The following is a 14,898-nucleotide window of genomic DNA, read 5'->3' as shown; positions in this document are numbered from 1 at the left end:
GAAACCCACAGGGACACGTGGAGAACATGCAAACTCTACACAGAAAGGCCCTCGCCGGCTGCTGGGCTCGAACCCAGGACCTGTGCTGTGAGGTGACACCACCTGTAATCTGAAACCTGATTGGTTGAAATTAATTTATGGCAATACAAACTGTCTTATGTCTCCTCTGTCATAAGTCTCCCTGCTCTGCCCTAAAATTCATGTTTAAAAACAAAAACTACTGACTCTATATCAAGTCAAGTTTATTTGTATAGCGCTTACAGAATTTGAATGACTTAAAACATGAGCTAATTTTATCCCTAATCTATCCCCAATGAGCAAGCCTGTGGCGATGGTGGCAAGGAAAAACTCCCTCAGACGACATGAAGAAACCTCGAGAGGAACCAGACTCAAAAGAGAACCCATCCTCATTTGGGCAACAACAGACATGATTATAACATTAAACAGTCCTAACATAAAGTCAGCTTCGTTGATGCTATAAAATAGAATAAATCTTTATTGTCCACCAAGGAGGAAAATTATCTTTAGCTCACCATCACATAACATGCAAACACCACACATTTCAACAAAACTTTACAAACAGCAACACAGACAACAAACACAGAGGGTTGTGCAAAATAAAATAAACTAGATAGAACTCGACGTCAACGGCGTCGATGGGGATGCCTCCGCCTGGTAGACTACACACCTTATTAAGTTGTGATTTGGGGATGGACATTTGACCTCACAGTAATCTTGACCTGTGACCTTTTAACCTCAAAATCTAATCAGTTCATGTTTGTCCCAAAGCGCACAAATGGTGAAAGTTTGGTGAAATTCCTTTCATTAGCCTTTGAGATATCGTGTTCACAAGGTTTTGGGACAGACGGACGCACGCACGGACGGACAGACAGACGGACAACCCGAAAACATAATGCCTCCTGCACCTTGAGGTGGCGGAGGCATAAAAAGACAAATAGCAATTATCAGTGTCTGTGGATCACTCACTGAGTTAAGAATGCTAATGGCATTTGGAATAAAATTTTCAATACACTTTTAGCCAGAGGAGCCCTATAGCACCTCCCAGACTTCAGAAGCTCAAATTGGCTAAAAAAAGGATGGAAACAGTCTGCCACAGCTCCCCACTGATGGAAACCTGAGCGCAAAACTGTTCATGACAACCACAGTCCCAAAGTCAACTGCAGTCCCCAGCCACAAAAGCACCACTGCAAGAGTCCAGAGCGTCCTCCAGGCACGACCCCCCACTGTCTACATGGGGCCGTCCTCCGCAGGAGCAATGCGATGAGACTCCAACCAGACACAGGGCACCATGGATGGATCAGGCAGGTCCGAGGAGCAGAAGAGGTCAGCATCTCAATCCCAGGACCGACATGTAACTCAGAGGGACAGACTGGGGGGGAGAAACACAGGTTGTTAGGTATGCCCAATTACAGTGGCATGCAAAAGTTTGGGCGCCCTTACTGAAAAACGTTACTGTGAATAGTTAAGTGAGCAGAAGATGAACTGATCGCCAAAAGGCATAAGGGTAAAGATGGCACATTTCTTAAAAATGTAATCTTGCAGAAGATATTAATTTCAATCATTTACATGCATAAAATACCAAAAAAATGAAAAGGACCTGAAGCAAAAGTTTGGGCACCTGACATGGTCAATACTTAGTAACACCCCCTTTGGCAAGTATCACAGCTTGCAAACACTTTTTGTAGTCAGCTAATCATCTTTCAGTTCTTACCTGGGGGATTTTCACACATTCGTCCTTGCAAAAGGCTTCCAGTTCTACAAGTTTCTTGGGCTGTCTTGCATGCACTGCTCTTTTGAGATCTATCCACAGATTTTCAATGATGTTTAGGTCAGGGGACTGTGAGGGCCAGGGCAAAACCTTCAGCTTGTGCCTCTTGAGGTGTTCCATTGTAGATTTTGAGGTGTGTTTTGGATCATCGTCTTATTGTAGGACCCGTCCTCTTTTTAACTTCAACTTTTTTACAGATGGTGTGATGTTTGCTTCCAGAATTTGCTGGTATTTATTTGAATCCATTCTTCCCTCGACCAGTGAAACGTGCCCTGTGCCACTGGCTGCAACACAACCCCAAAGCATGATCGATCCACACCCATGCTTCAGAGTTGGAGAGGTGTTCTTTTCCTGGAATTTAGCACCCTTTTTTCTCCAAACATACCTTTGCACATCTCATCTCATCTCATTATCTCTAGCTGCTTTATCCTTCTACAGGGTTGCAGGCAAGCTGGAGCCCATCCCAACTGACTACGGGCGAAAGGCGGGGTACACCCTGGACAAGTTGCCAGGTCATCACAGGGCTGACACATAGACACAGACAACCATTCACACTCACATTCACACCTACGGTCAATTTAGAGTCACCAGTTAGCCTAACCTGCATGTCTTTGGACTGTGGGGGAAAACGGAGCACCTGGAGGAAACCCACGCGGACACGGGGAGAACATGCAAACTCCACACAGAAAGGCCCTCACCAGCCCCGGGGCTCGAACCCAGGACCTTCTTGCTGTGAGGCGACAGCGCTAACCACTACACCACCGTGCCGCCCACCTTTGCACATTGTGGCCAAAAAGTTCTATTTTGATTTCATCAGTCCACAGGACTCATTTCCAAAATGCATCAGGCTTATTTAGATGTTCATTTGCAAACTTCAGATGCTGAATTTTGTGGCTAGGCCACAGGAACGGTTTTCTTCTGATGACTCTTCCATGAAGGTCATATTTGTTCAGGTGTCGCTGCATAGTAGAACAGTGCACCACCACTCCAGGGTCTGCTAAATCTTTCTGAAGGTCTTTTGCAGTCAAACAGAGGTTTTTATTTGCCTTTCTAGCAATCCAATGAGCAGTTCTTTCAGAAAGTTTTCTTCATCTTCCAGACCTCACCTTGATCTCCACTGTTTCTGTTAACTTCCATTTCTTGATAACATTACAATCTGAGGAAACAGCTACCTGAAAACACATTGCTACATTCTTGTAGCCTTCTCCTGCTTTGTGAGCATCAATTATTTTATTATTCAGAATGCGAGGGAGTTGCTTAGAGGAGCCCATGGCTGTTGATTTTAGGGACAAGTTTGAGGAGTCAGAGAATTTATACAGCTTTGAAATCTGCATCATCTGACCTTTCCTAACGAAGAATTTGAACAAGCCACAGCTCGATAAGCTGATTAAGGTCTGGAACCTTGGTAAAAGTTACCTGAGAACTCAAATGTATTGGGGTGCCCAAACTTTTGCATGGCGTTCCTTTTCTTTTTTCACTCTCCAGTTGTACAGAACAAAAATAATACACAAATCTTACAGAAAACGCTGAAAAGAAATGTGTCGTCTTTACCTTTATGCCTTTCGGTGATCAGTTCATCTTCTGCTCACTTAACTATTCACAGTAACAGACATTTTCAGTAAGGGTGCCCAAACTTTTGCATGCCACTGTAGATATTAGATAGACTGAGCCCTGAGAAACAACAATGTGCTGGCTTTCTCTTTAAATTTCGAGTACTGCTGCACAACAGGCCTACTGTGAGAGAGAGAGAGAGAGAGAGAGAAAGGAGGGCGGGGCCGGATTGAGCTGCTGTCAAAACACAGCAATCTGTTCGGTTGATGCAAAAAAGTAGCGACTCTGCTGTTAAATTGTTATTTGTTGTTGCTTTTATGAGCGTCGGCGGTGTTTGAGGTTTCTGTCGCTTTCTCTTGACGCGCTGCTCTGCGACTCTGTCTGTCTGTCTGTCTGTCTGTCTGGAGGAGGAGAATGCGGAGATTTTACAGACACGCATAACTGCGGGATAGTGCATTAGTGGTTTCAGGACATCTGCTAGTTTTTGGGCCATGCCTCTGATCAGCCTGGACGATGAGGATCAGAGATGGGTCCCGACCCACGTCAACGTGACCGTCCTTCGTGCCAGGGCGCTGCGAACCAAGGGCAAGCAGGGCAGCCGCTATGTGTACACCGTTATCCAGCTGGGGAAGCTGAAGTACACGACGGGTCTGGCAGAGAAAGCGGCCGAGCCGGAGTGGAATGAGGAGTGTTCCCTGGAGCTGCAGCCCGGCCTGCTGGAGTGTATGGGGGCGCATCCGCCCGGCAGCGGGGATTTGATCCTCACCGTCATGCTCCGGGTGCTCATCGGACTCGACGTGTTCCTCGGTGAAGTCGTTGTGTCTTTGGATAAAATATTTCAGGCAGGGACATGTCCAAGGAACGAGTAAGTTGTGAAATAACACACACACACACACACACACACATACATACCTGACTGAGCCTATAATGCAATGCTGTTGTTTTAATGATGCAGACCTAAAGAATTAGAAAAACCTGCATGAATGAGGTGCAGATTAGTTTAAACACTGACGAGCTGTAATTGTGCACACACCCAACAGTTATTCCTACATGATGACACATGCAGTAAAGGCCAGTCACAGACACTGTTTGTTTATGTTGCAGCAGTTCTTCTTGGTGCTATAGCTGCCCCTCTACAAATATCTGACCTCAAATCAAATCTCATACAGGTTATTCACATCATTCAGACTTAATGGATTCTGACTGTATTTTAATAATAGTATTGGGAGCCTTTTTTTTCAGCCAGTACAGCAATTATGTGCAACTTCACCATTGAGGAACAAACCAGATATTATGGTTGCATAATGTGGTTATGCTCATGCTACCTTTGCTATTTATTTCTTTACATTACTAACTAGAAGGGAACTCAGTAGAGGGTATATCTTCACCAAGCAACATACTCAGATTTGCATCAATATCTAATCAATTGTTCCTTGGACGATGGCCGACCTTTCCTGATATTTCATCAAAATCCGTTCACCACTTTTTGAGTTATGTTGGGAACAGGAAAAAAAAATCCTGGATCCACATATTCGGATTTGCATCAAAATCTAATCAATTGTTCTTTGGACGATGGCCCACCTTTACTGGAATTTCATCAAAATCCGTTCACTACTTTTTGAGTCACGTTGGGAACAAGAAAAAAAATCCTGGATCCACATACATATTTGGATTTGCATCAAAATCTAATTAATTGTTCCTTGGACGATGGCCGACCTTTACTGAAATTTCATCAAAATCCATTCACTACTTTTTGAGTTACGTTGGGAACAAGAAAAAAAAAATCCTGGATCCACATATATATTCGGATTTGCATCAAAATCTAATCAATTGTTCTTTGGACGATGGCCCACCTTTACTGGAATTTCATCAAAATCCGTTCACTACTTTTTGAGTCACGTTGGGAACAAGAAAAAAAATCCTGGATCCACATACATATTCGGATTTGCATCAAAATCTAATTAATTGTTCCTTGGACGATGGCCGACCTTTACTGAAATTTCATCAAAATCCGTTCACTACTTTTTGAGTTATGTTGGGAACAGGAAAAAAAAATCCTGGATACACATACATATTCGGATTTGCATCAAAATCTAATCAATTGTTCCTTGGACGATGGCCCACCTTTACTGGAATTTCATCAAAATCCGTTCACTACTTTTTGAGTCACATTGGGAACAAGAAAAAAAAAATCTTGGATCCACATACATATTCGGATTTGCATCAAAATCTAATTAATTGTTCCTTGGACGATGGCCGACCTTTACTGAAATTTCATCAAAATCCGTTCACTACTTTTTGAGTTACGTTGGGAACAAGAAAAAAAAATCCTGGATCCACATACATATTCGGATTTGTATCAAAATCTAATCAATTGTTCCTTGGACGATGGCCCACCTTTACTGGAATTTCATCAAAATCCGTTCACTACTTTTTGAGTCACGTTGGGAACAAGAAAAAAAATCCTGGATCCACATACATATTTGGATTTGTATCAAAATCTAATCAATTGTTCCTTGGACAATGGCCCACCTTTCCTGAAATTTCATCACATTCTGTTCACTACTTTTTGAGTTACGTTGGGAACAGGAAAAAAAAAATCCTGGATCCACATACATGTTCCTATTTGTATCAAAATCTAATCAATTGTTCCTTGGACGATGGCCGACCTTTACTGAAATTTCATCAAAATCCGTTTACTACTTTTTGAGTCACGTTGGGAACAAGAAAAAAAATCCTGGATCCACATACATATTCGGATTTGTATCAAAATCTAATCAATTGTTCCTTCGACGATGTTTCACCTTTCCTCAAAATTTCCTCAAAATCAGTTCTCTAGTTTTTGCGTTACGTTGGGAACAGAAAAAAAAATCCTGGATCTGCATACATATGTGGATCCTAGATCCACATACGTATTCAGATTTGCATCAAAATCTAATCAATTTTTCCTTGGCCCATGGCTCACCTTTCCTCAAAATTTCCTCAAAATCTGTTCACTACCTTTTGAGTTCCGTTGGGAAAAGACAAATAAACGGAGGCGAAAACATAACCACCTCTAACAAATTTGGTGGAGGTAATTGAAGCACTAAAGCAATGATAGACTTGGTGGCTTTATGGTTAAGGTTCTGGGTTACTGATCAGAAGCTCAGGCTGTTCAAGTCACAGCACTGCCATGCTGCCTCTGTTGGGCCCTTGAGCAAGGCCCTTAACCTTGTCTGCTCCAGGGGGGTTCAATCTGACCCCAGCTTCCCAACAAGCTGGGATATGTGGAGAAAAGAATTTCACTGTGTCATAATGTACAGTAAATGTGACAAATAAAAGCATCTTCTTCAAAAAAAAGAACTTGCATATATAAAGCATTGTAGAGGTGTGTTTCTGCTTCTTGTTGTTAAACTGAAACACTTAAGTATCTGTATATTCATGTCACAGTTGAACAGACACTTATGAGGAAAGGAAGATGCAAAACTGATAACAACTGGCAATAAGCCCTGTCTCTTTTCCCACATGGCATACAGGTAATTAGGGTGGCACGGTGGTGTAGTGGTTAGCACGGTCGCCTCACAGTAACAAGGTTCCGGGTTCGAACCCAGCGGCTGGTGAGGGCCTTTCTGTGTGGAGTTTGCATGTTCTCCCCGTGTCAGCGTGGGTTTCCTCTGGGTGCTCCGGTTTCCCCCACAGTCCAAAGATATGCAGTTAGGTTGATGTGGGGCAGCCTTGGGCTGAGGTGCCCTTGAGCAAGGTGCCTAACCCCTGACTGCTCCCCGGGCGCTGTGTGTGGCTGCCCACTGCTCTGGGCATGTGTGCGCGTGTGTTCACTGCTTCAGATGGGTTAAATGCAGAGGATGAATTTCACTGTGCTTGAAGTGTGCATGTGACAAATAAAAATAAGAGGTGAGATAGGCCTGGCATGGGCAGAGTAGCAGCACCGTTCAGATAAAATCGAGTGTATGTGAGAGAGCTGTGTGCTGGTGCAGTGCCAGCCTTAGCAGGGGCTGTGCCAGTGTGTTCTGGGAACATTACGGCATCAATCACTAAACATGCACCTGCATGTTCCACTGCATAGCAGCACACAAGACCCTGAAACTGGTATCTTTAAATCAGTTTTATCTTTCAATCAGTTCATTTAGAAGATGTGCCATTATGGCAGTCATTATGCTATGGCCATATTTGCAGTGTTGTTTTACTAAGTCAGGATGACTGAGCTTTATTTTTGGAAAGAAAAGGAAGTATGTGGCACTGAGACCTCTTGGCTAAAGGCTTTAAAAACAAAGGCAAGGGCAAGACATCAGTGAGTTGGGCTGAGAAACAACATTATCAAGCTCCATCATGTTTTTATTTCAGATGCCCCTTTTTCTGAAATTCTATTGGTTTCCCAGCACTAAAAACAAACCTTTGTATCAGCCGTAAAGACATTGTGAAATCAGAGCTGAACCCTGCTCATATTATTTGCTGAATACCTGAGATCACTTTTCTGTAATATCCTCTTAAATTACAATGACTTTTGCCTGCCTCGAAATGACTTTCATTTTTGACTACATCATCATGCATGTGTGTGAGGGGGAAAATTAATATTAACCAATAATATCATGGGGGAAGTCATGGCCTAATGGTTAGAGAAGCAGCTTTGGGACTAAAAGGTGTCACTGGTTTGATTCCCTGGACCAGCAGGAATGGCTGAAGTGCTCTTGAGCAAGGCACCTAACCCTAGTCTGGCTAACGCAACTTCAAAGCTCTGCGAGCATTGGTCTGGCAAAGATATTAAGCCCAACCGTTTCCCAAAGCGCGTGGTTGACCCGCCTCCCTGAAATGCCTCAGTTTGCTACTGGTCGAAGCCAGAAAAGGCTGTGATGAAGCTTAAACCAATCACATCACTCTTTCCTCTGACGTATGTGACGCGACGGAAACTGCTTGAGTAACAGGAAGAAGATAAATACCTCCAGGGCTGCTCTTTGCTCCGTTTTCAATGAGAACTTCCCGCTGAATGCTTTCAATACAGCATCTACCGCTGTGTTAAAGGCTTGCCGCTGCTCCATGTTCGTAATGTTTCTAGTGAATGAAGCGCTTCCGGCATAGATTCTGTAAACAATCTATGGCTTCCGGTCGCAGTTCTACTACGTCACTGCCTTGAACACGCCTCTACCCAGGGCTGTTGGAGATGCTCAAAGTTGATTAGCTCCCGATTTTTCGGGAGCTTGGAAGAGCTGGAGATAGCTTGCCTTGCCAGACTAAGTTCGCAACAGGCCCCCGTGTTGCGTCACACTTAGGATGGGCGGGCCCAGGCTAACCTAGCCCCCAACTCCTCCCCAGGCTGCTCTGGGTATGTTGTATGTTGCTCTGGATAAGAGCGTCTGCTAAATGCCTGTAATGTAATGTAATGTAATATCAAGGCAGCAGGTACCAGTACTCCCTTACCATGTCCTGGGTCTCTAGTCAATCCTGAGCTTGGGTTACTTCCTTTGTGGCCTTGTTCTTCCCGTGTCTAAGTTTTCTTTGGGTTATCCAGTATTCTCACAAAAACTGTCCAATAAGTGGATTGGATGCCCTTTCCTGAATAAGTGTGTGTGTGTGTGTGTGTGTGTGTGTGTGTGTGTGTGTGTGTGTGTGTGTGTGTGAGAGGTGTCTTGTAATGGACTAGCATCCCGTCCAGGCTGTATTTCCACTTCATGTGCAGGGCTAGACTCCAGATCCACCACCACTTTGACCAGGATAACCGATTACTGAAGATGAATGAAAGGATGAATTTTTCTTTTTGCACTGCTTTGAAATGCCACTTCTTCTGTTTTTTGGAAAGTAGCAAACACATACCTAACACTGTCAGTTACTGAACAGACAGTTATCCACATTTGCCTGTCTGAGCTCTTTGGAGTTATGATGTAATATTTCTGTTATATCCGGCTGCACCTCTTTAGCAATTGTGAAAGCATATGCTATATTTACAAGAAAAAGTCAAGAACACAGAGTGTTGGTTTCTCTGTCATGGTTGTCAGGGCCTGCATTGTTCCTGACTGTCGAGGTCACATGTAGGGACACAAGGAGAAGATCCAACCCTTCCTACAGTATCCTCAGTCAGCAGACAGTGGTGTAGGAGTGCAGAAACAATGCAAACATCTGGATTTAATTTTGTTCAGAACAGCATCCACCCTTCTTTTTCTCTTTCTCTCTCTCGTCATTTGTGTTGGCTTCTGCACGTGTCTGATTTGTGCTCCTTTGAGGAGCTCTGTGTGAGACCGGAAGTGGAGGAAATACTTGGAACACTGCTCCTCTTTCAAACAAAGGCACATTGCTGTACAAATGCAGTGCATCAGAAGCCATTCTCCTCTATCTGAGCAGACCTGTGATTTATGTTTGGCTCCTATAAGAGTTCTTGTACTTCTGTTGCTTTAGGGCAGCATTTTACTTGATGCTATAGCTGCATGTTCTCTCCTAGGGAGCAGATCAGAGTCGAACATACTGGAGAGCAGATTTCACTGTTGACATGTAAAATGTTTCAACAATTCTGCAATTCATAGTTTCCACTGTGGAGGGGTGTGGAGACATCATACAAATATGGAACAGCTCTTATCATGTTTATCATAAGCTGTGTCTTCAAGGATGTATATATTTGGAAGTATTTACTGTGTACTAATTTAGAAGATCTACAAGATTAGTACATGGAACATGCTTTTAGGTGAGTTTGTTAAAGACATCCTGCTTATTGTTTTATAGAGAAAAGCACATTAAGCAAGAGAGTTAAAACCATTACTATCTCTGTGTTTATAACTTTTCAAGTATGATGGTTCATAAGTGTTGTAGTTGAGTCACTAAACCCCGAGTCCAGTCTCGAGTCCCCAGTGTTCAAGTCCAAGTCATTAAAGAAAATTTCGAGTCCGAGAACAAGACTCCAATCGCACCATTTGATGGTGGCTGTTGCTGCCTTTATGTGAAACCGTTTCTGCTGCTATGTTGGACTAATGTTACTACTTGATTGCCCAATTTTAATTAATAGGCTACAGATAAAAAGCTTGTTCATTGCTCAGCAAGCCCCGCCCACTATCAACAGGGCAAATAACATGAGAGAGGGTTAACACTAGCTAGTTCATCGGTCAGCAAGCCCTGCTATCAACAGAGCAATGAACATAGTGTGTCACTTACAACCCCGATTCCAAAAAAGTACAAATTGTAAATAAAAACGGAATGCAATAATTTAAAAATCTCAAAAACTGATATTCACAATAGAACATAGACAACATATCAAATGTCGAAAGTGAAACATTTTGAAATTTCATGCCAAATATTGGCTCATTTGAAATTTCATGACAGCAACACATCTCAGAAAAGTTGGGACAGGGGCAATAAGAGGCTGGAAAAGTTAAAGGTACAAAAAAGAAACAGCTGGAGGACCAAATTGCAACTCATTAGGTCAGTTGGCAATAGGTCATTAACATGACTGCGTATAAAAAGAGCATCTTGGAGTGGCAGTGGCTCTCAGACGTAAAGATGGGAAGAGGAAAACCAATCCCCCTAATTCTGCGCCGACAAATAGTGGAGCAATATCAGAAAGGAGTTCGACAGTGTAAAATTGCAAAGAGTTTGAACATATCATCATCTAAAGTGCATAATATCATCAAAGGATTCAGAGAATCTGGAAGAATCTCTGTGCATAAGGGTCAAGGCCGGAAAACCATACTGGGTGCCTGTGCTCTTTGGGCCCTTAGACGGCACTGCATCACATACAGGCATGCTTCTGTATTGGAAATCACAAAATGGGCTCAGGAATATTTCCAGAGAACATTATCTGTGAACACAATTCACCGTGCCATCTGCCGTTGCCAGCTAAAACTCTGTAGTTCAAAGAAGCAGCCGTATCTAAACATGATCCAGAAGCGCAGATGTCCTTCTCTGGGCCAAGGCTCATTTAAAATGGACTGTGGCAAAGTGAAAAACTGTTCTGTGGTCAGACGAATCAAAATTTGAAGTTCTTTATGGAAATCAGGGATGCCGTGTCATTCGGACTAAAGAGGAGAAGGACGACCCAAGCTGTTATCAGCGCTCAGTTCAGAAGCCTGCATCTCTGATGGTATGGGGTTGCATTAGTGCGTGTGGCATGGGCAGCTTACACATCTGGAAAGACACCATCATTGCTGAAAGGTATATCCAGGTCCTAGAGCAACATATGCTCCCATCCAGATGACGTCTCTTTCAGGGAAGACCTTGCATTTTCCAACATGACATTGCCAAACCACATACTGCATCAATTACAGCATCATGGCTGCGTAGAAGAAGGGTCCGGGTACTGAACTGGCCAGCCTGCAGTCCAGATCTTTCACTCATAGAAAACATTTGGCGCATCATAAAACGGAAGATACGACAAAAAAGACCTAAGACAGTTGAGCAACTAGAATCCTACATTAGAGAAGAATGGGTTAACATTCCTATCCCTAAACTTGAACAACTTGTCTCCTCAGTCCCCAGACGTTTACAGACTGTTGTAAAGAGAAAAGGGGATGTCTCACAGTGGTAAACATGGCCTTGTCCCAACTTTTTTGAGATGTGTTGTTGTCATGAAATTTAAAATCACCTAATTTTTCTCTTTAAATGATACATTTTCTCAGTTTAAACATTTGATATGTCATCTATGTTCTATTCTGAATAAAATATGGAATTTTGAAACTTCCACATCATTGCATTCCGTTTTTATTTACAATTTGTACTTTGTCCCAACTTTTTTGGAATCGGGGTTGTACTTCTCTGGGTGGAGTCTTGCCAAATGACAATTGAAGTTCGAGGTTGTCCCCGTCGTCTCCTCAATAGTTCTACATATGGAACACACAGCAGTGCGTTTTTTTTCCCCCCACTGCACAAGAAGTCTGTATAAGCAAAGTGGACAATCCTGGGGCGTTCTCTCCAGGCATTTTAGCACCGTTAACGTTAGTTTGTTCCTGAACATGACTAATGAACAGGTGACTGTGCATTCTCTTGCATGAAATTAGTATAAAATTAATCTAGATATAAATATCTTATGCCAAATTATTATGGCATGTTACAAAAAAATAAGGAAAAAAATCCAAGTCCTCATCTCCAAATTATGAGTCCAAATGCAGTTAACGCACGAGTCCGAGTCATCAGTGCTCAAGTCCAAGTCAAGTCACGAGTCCTTAAAATTAGTGCACGAGTCAGACTCGAGTCCGAGTCCTGGACTCGAGTACTACAAGCCTGGTTCATAACAAAGCAAAAAATAAAACGGACAGGATTGTGTTGAGGCAAAGGTCTTGGGGGGGGGAGTATTGAAAAATATCTGCAGCTTTGACAGTCTCTCTGACTACAGTGGCTGTTAGGAAGAAATGGTCAGAACCACTAAAATATTTTCTACAGCTTCAGGAAAGAAAGTGTCAAGTCAAGGATCTAACCAACAACCATGAAGGTCACTGTGACAGAACTACAGAGGTCCAGTGTGGTGATGAGAGAATTTATCAGAAGCATGGCCATCTCTGCAGTACAACCAATTAGGCCTTAATTGTAGACTGGCCAGACAGAAGCCACTCCGAAGTGAACAGCAGATGACATCTTGTTTGGATTTTACCAAAAGGCACTTAAAGGACTCTCAGGTCATGATAAACAAGATTCTATGAATTGATGAAACCAAGATTGAACTTTCTGGTTTGAATACCAAGCAGTGCATCTGAAAGGAGCCAGGTATTGCACATCACTGGACTAATTTCATGCCTACAGTAAAGCACAGTGGTGGCAGCATCATGCTGTGGGGATCTTTTTTCAGGATCAAGGGAAAAGATGAAGAGGTCAAGTACAGAGGCATTATTGAGGGAAAGCCTTCATTAGGAGCACTCGAGACCTTTTAGATTTTTACAGAAGGTTTGCCTTCGAACAGGACAATGACCCAAAATATACCAGCAAGACAACACAGGGGTGTTTTCAAAACAAGTCTCATCCTCTTGACCCAGAGGTCTGAGGTGACCCAGCAAGACTTGATCCCTGCTGAACACCTCTGGGGAGTCCTTATAATAGCAGCAATATTTTGCACTTGTTTGACAGAGCTTGAGAGGTGCTCCAGAGAAGAACGAGAGAAGATTTCCAAATCCAGGTAGACCAAACTTGGAGTATCACACATAGGAAGATGTCAGAAGGCTGTAATCACTGTTAAGATTCTTCAATTAAGTTCTAGTAAAGTTCTGGTCTGAATATTTATGGAAATGTGATATTTCAAAGGTTAACTGGTGAAAGCTTGTGCTTTTTTCTTTTCGAATACAGCATATTTCATTCATTCATTCATCTTCAGTGACTGCTTTATTCTGGTCAGGGTCATGATGGATCTGAAGCCTATCCTAGGAATGCTGGTGCGAGGAGAAATTACACCCTGGATCAAGTGCCAGTCCATTGCAAGGCATCATGCAAACACTCGTTCACACCTAGGTGTCATTAGCATAGCTAATCCAACTACAGGGAGGTAGGAGGAAACTAGAAAACCTGGAGGAAACCCATGCAGACAAGGGGAGAACATGTGAACCTCAACACAGACAGTAACCTAAGCTCAGGATCGAACCAGGGAGCTGTGAGGAAAGACTGTTTTTCTATATGTATCCATGTTGGAGTAAGTCTGTAACAACAAAATACTGAAAAAATGATGGGATTTGAATACTTTCTGAATGCACTTTATATTCAATAATGAATATTATTTACAGAGTGTGTCCTGAAGTGTGTGCTTTCTGTCTGTCTGGTACAGGTGGCTAAAGTTGCGTTCTAAAGCTAGGAGGAAGGAGAAGGAGCGAGGAGAGCTGCAGCTTACCATCCAGTTCACTCGCAATAACATGACAGCCAGCATGTATGATCTGACCATCCAGGACAAGCCTCGCTCAGCCTTCGGCAAGCTGAAGGACCGTGTCACAGGCAAGAAAAAAGGAGACGTCGAGTCTTCCTCAGCCATCCTCCCTGGTCGCTATGCTGCTCTGTCAAGCTCAACGAGTCAGACTTTCCAGGATGATGGTGGAGGGGAGGACTCAGTACAGGAGGAGTGTGCTGATGAAGGCAAGAGCAAGGTGAAGGGCTTCTTTCTGAAGGGGAAGTTGCGAAAGAACTCTGACACACGATCCTGTTCATCATTGGCCTCGGAGAGCAGCATGGCCTCATCAGCAGGGGATCCTTTTGTTCCCATAGAGTTAAGCAGCACACCTGTCTACAGCAGCAGAGTCATGGAGCCTTTCCACTCTGATACAGATGGGGCAGTAAAGGGTAGGACATCTTGGCACCTTGGGAACAGATTGATAATTTGTTAGTTTTTTAAAAGCAGATAACCAAGAGGGGTGAGCAGTTTAGTTTGGAGACTTGTCAAGTCTTTTCAGGTTTTGTTTTGTTTTTTTAATTTGATTAATATGATTTTGTAGGTAGAGTTGGGCAGCTTCAGTAGTAAGTAAGTAGCCTCGGTAATAACAGTCTAGGCAGTAATAGTTTGCAATTTATGGTAACTAGAAAATGTCAATTATTCTATGCAAATTCACTGGATATGAGTAATCACATGCTCTGATTGACTACGACGAGGCTATCAGCTCATATACTGTGAGCAAAGA

General features: G+C 43.0%; 1 protein-coding gene and 1 long non-coding RNA gene across 3 annotated transcripts in view; one reads left to right on the top strand and one right to left on the bottom strand.

Moving 5' to 3' along the window:
* Positions 1 to 478: 478 nt before the first annotated feature.
* LOC132890830 (uncharacterized) lies at positions 479 to 4,239 on the bottom strand. Its single transcript, XR_009655243.1, has 2 exons — positions 3,341 to 4,239; positions 479 to 1,390 (listed from the first exon to the last, which is right to left on the bottom strand). It is a non-coding gene; the product is annotated as an uncharacterized LOC132890830 (long non-coding RNA).
* The window catches only part of rab11fip5b (RAB11 family interacting protein 5b (class I)), a 26,584-nt gene continuing 15,237 nt past the window's right edge, over positions 3,552 to 14,898 (top strand). The window contains exons 1-2 of one of the 2 annotated variants that reach the window (XM_060928092.1): positions 3,552 to 4,205; positions 14,058 to 14,563. In XM_060928092.1, the coding sequence (XP_060784075.1) occupies positions 3,832 to 4,205; positions 14,058 to 14,563 (880 nt within the window). In that variant the 5' untranslated portion in view covers positions 3,552 to 3,831. The remainder of the gene's footprint in view (positions 4,206 to 14,057; positions 14,564 to 14,898) is intronic. The other variant, XM_060928091.1, reaches the window with a different exon arrangement.

The sequence above is a fragment of the Neoarius graeffei genome, chromosome 8 (assembly GCF_027579695.1).
Source record: "Neoarius graeffei isolate fNeoGra1 chromosome 8, fNeoGra1.pri, whole genome shotgun sequence".
Classification (NCBI taxonomy): Eukaryota; Metazoa; Chordata; class Actinopteri; order Siluriformes; family Ariidae; genus Neoarius; species Neoarius graeffei.
Note: the sequence above shows the minus strand (reverse complement) of the source record. Positions and strands in the feature narration are given on the sequence as shown.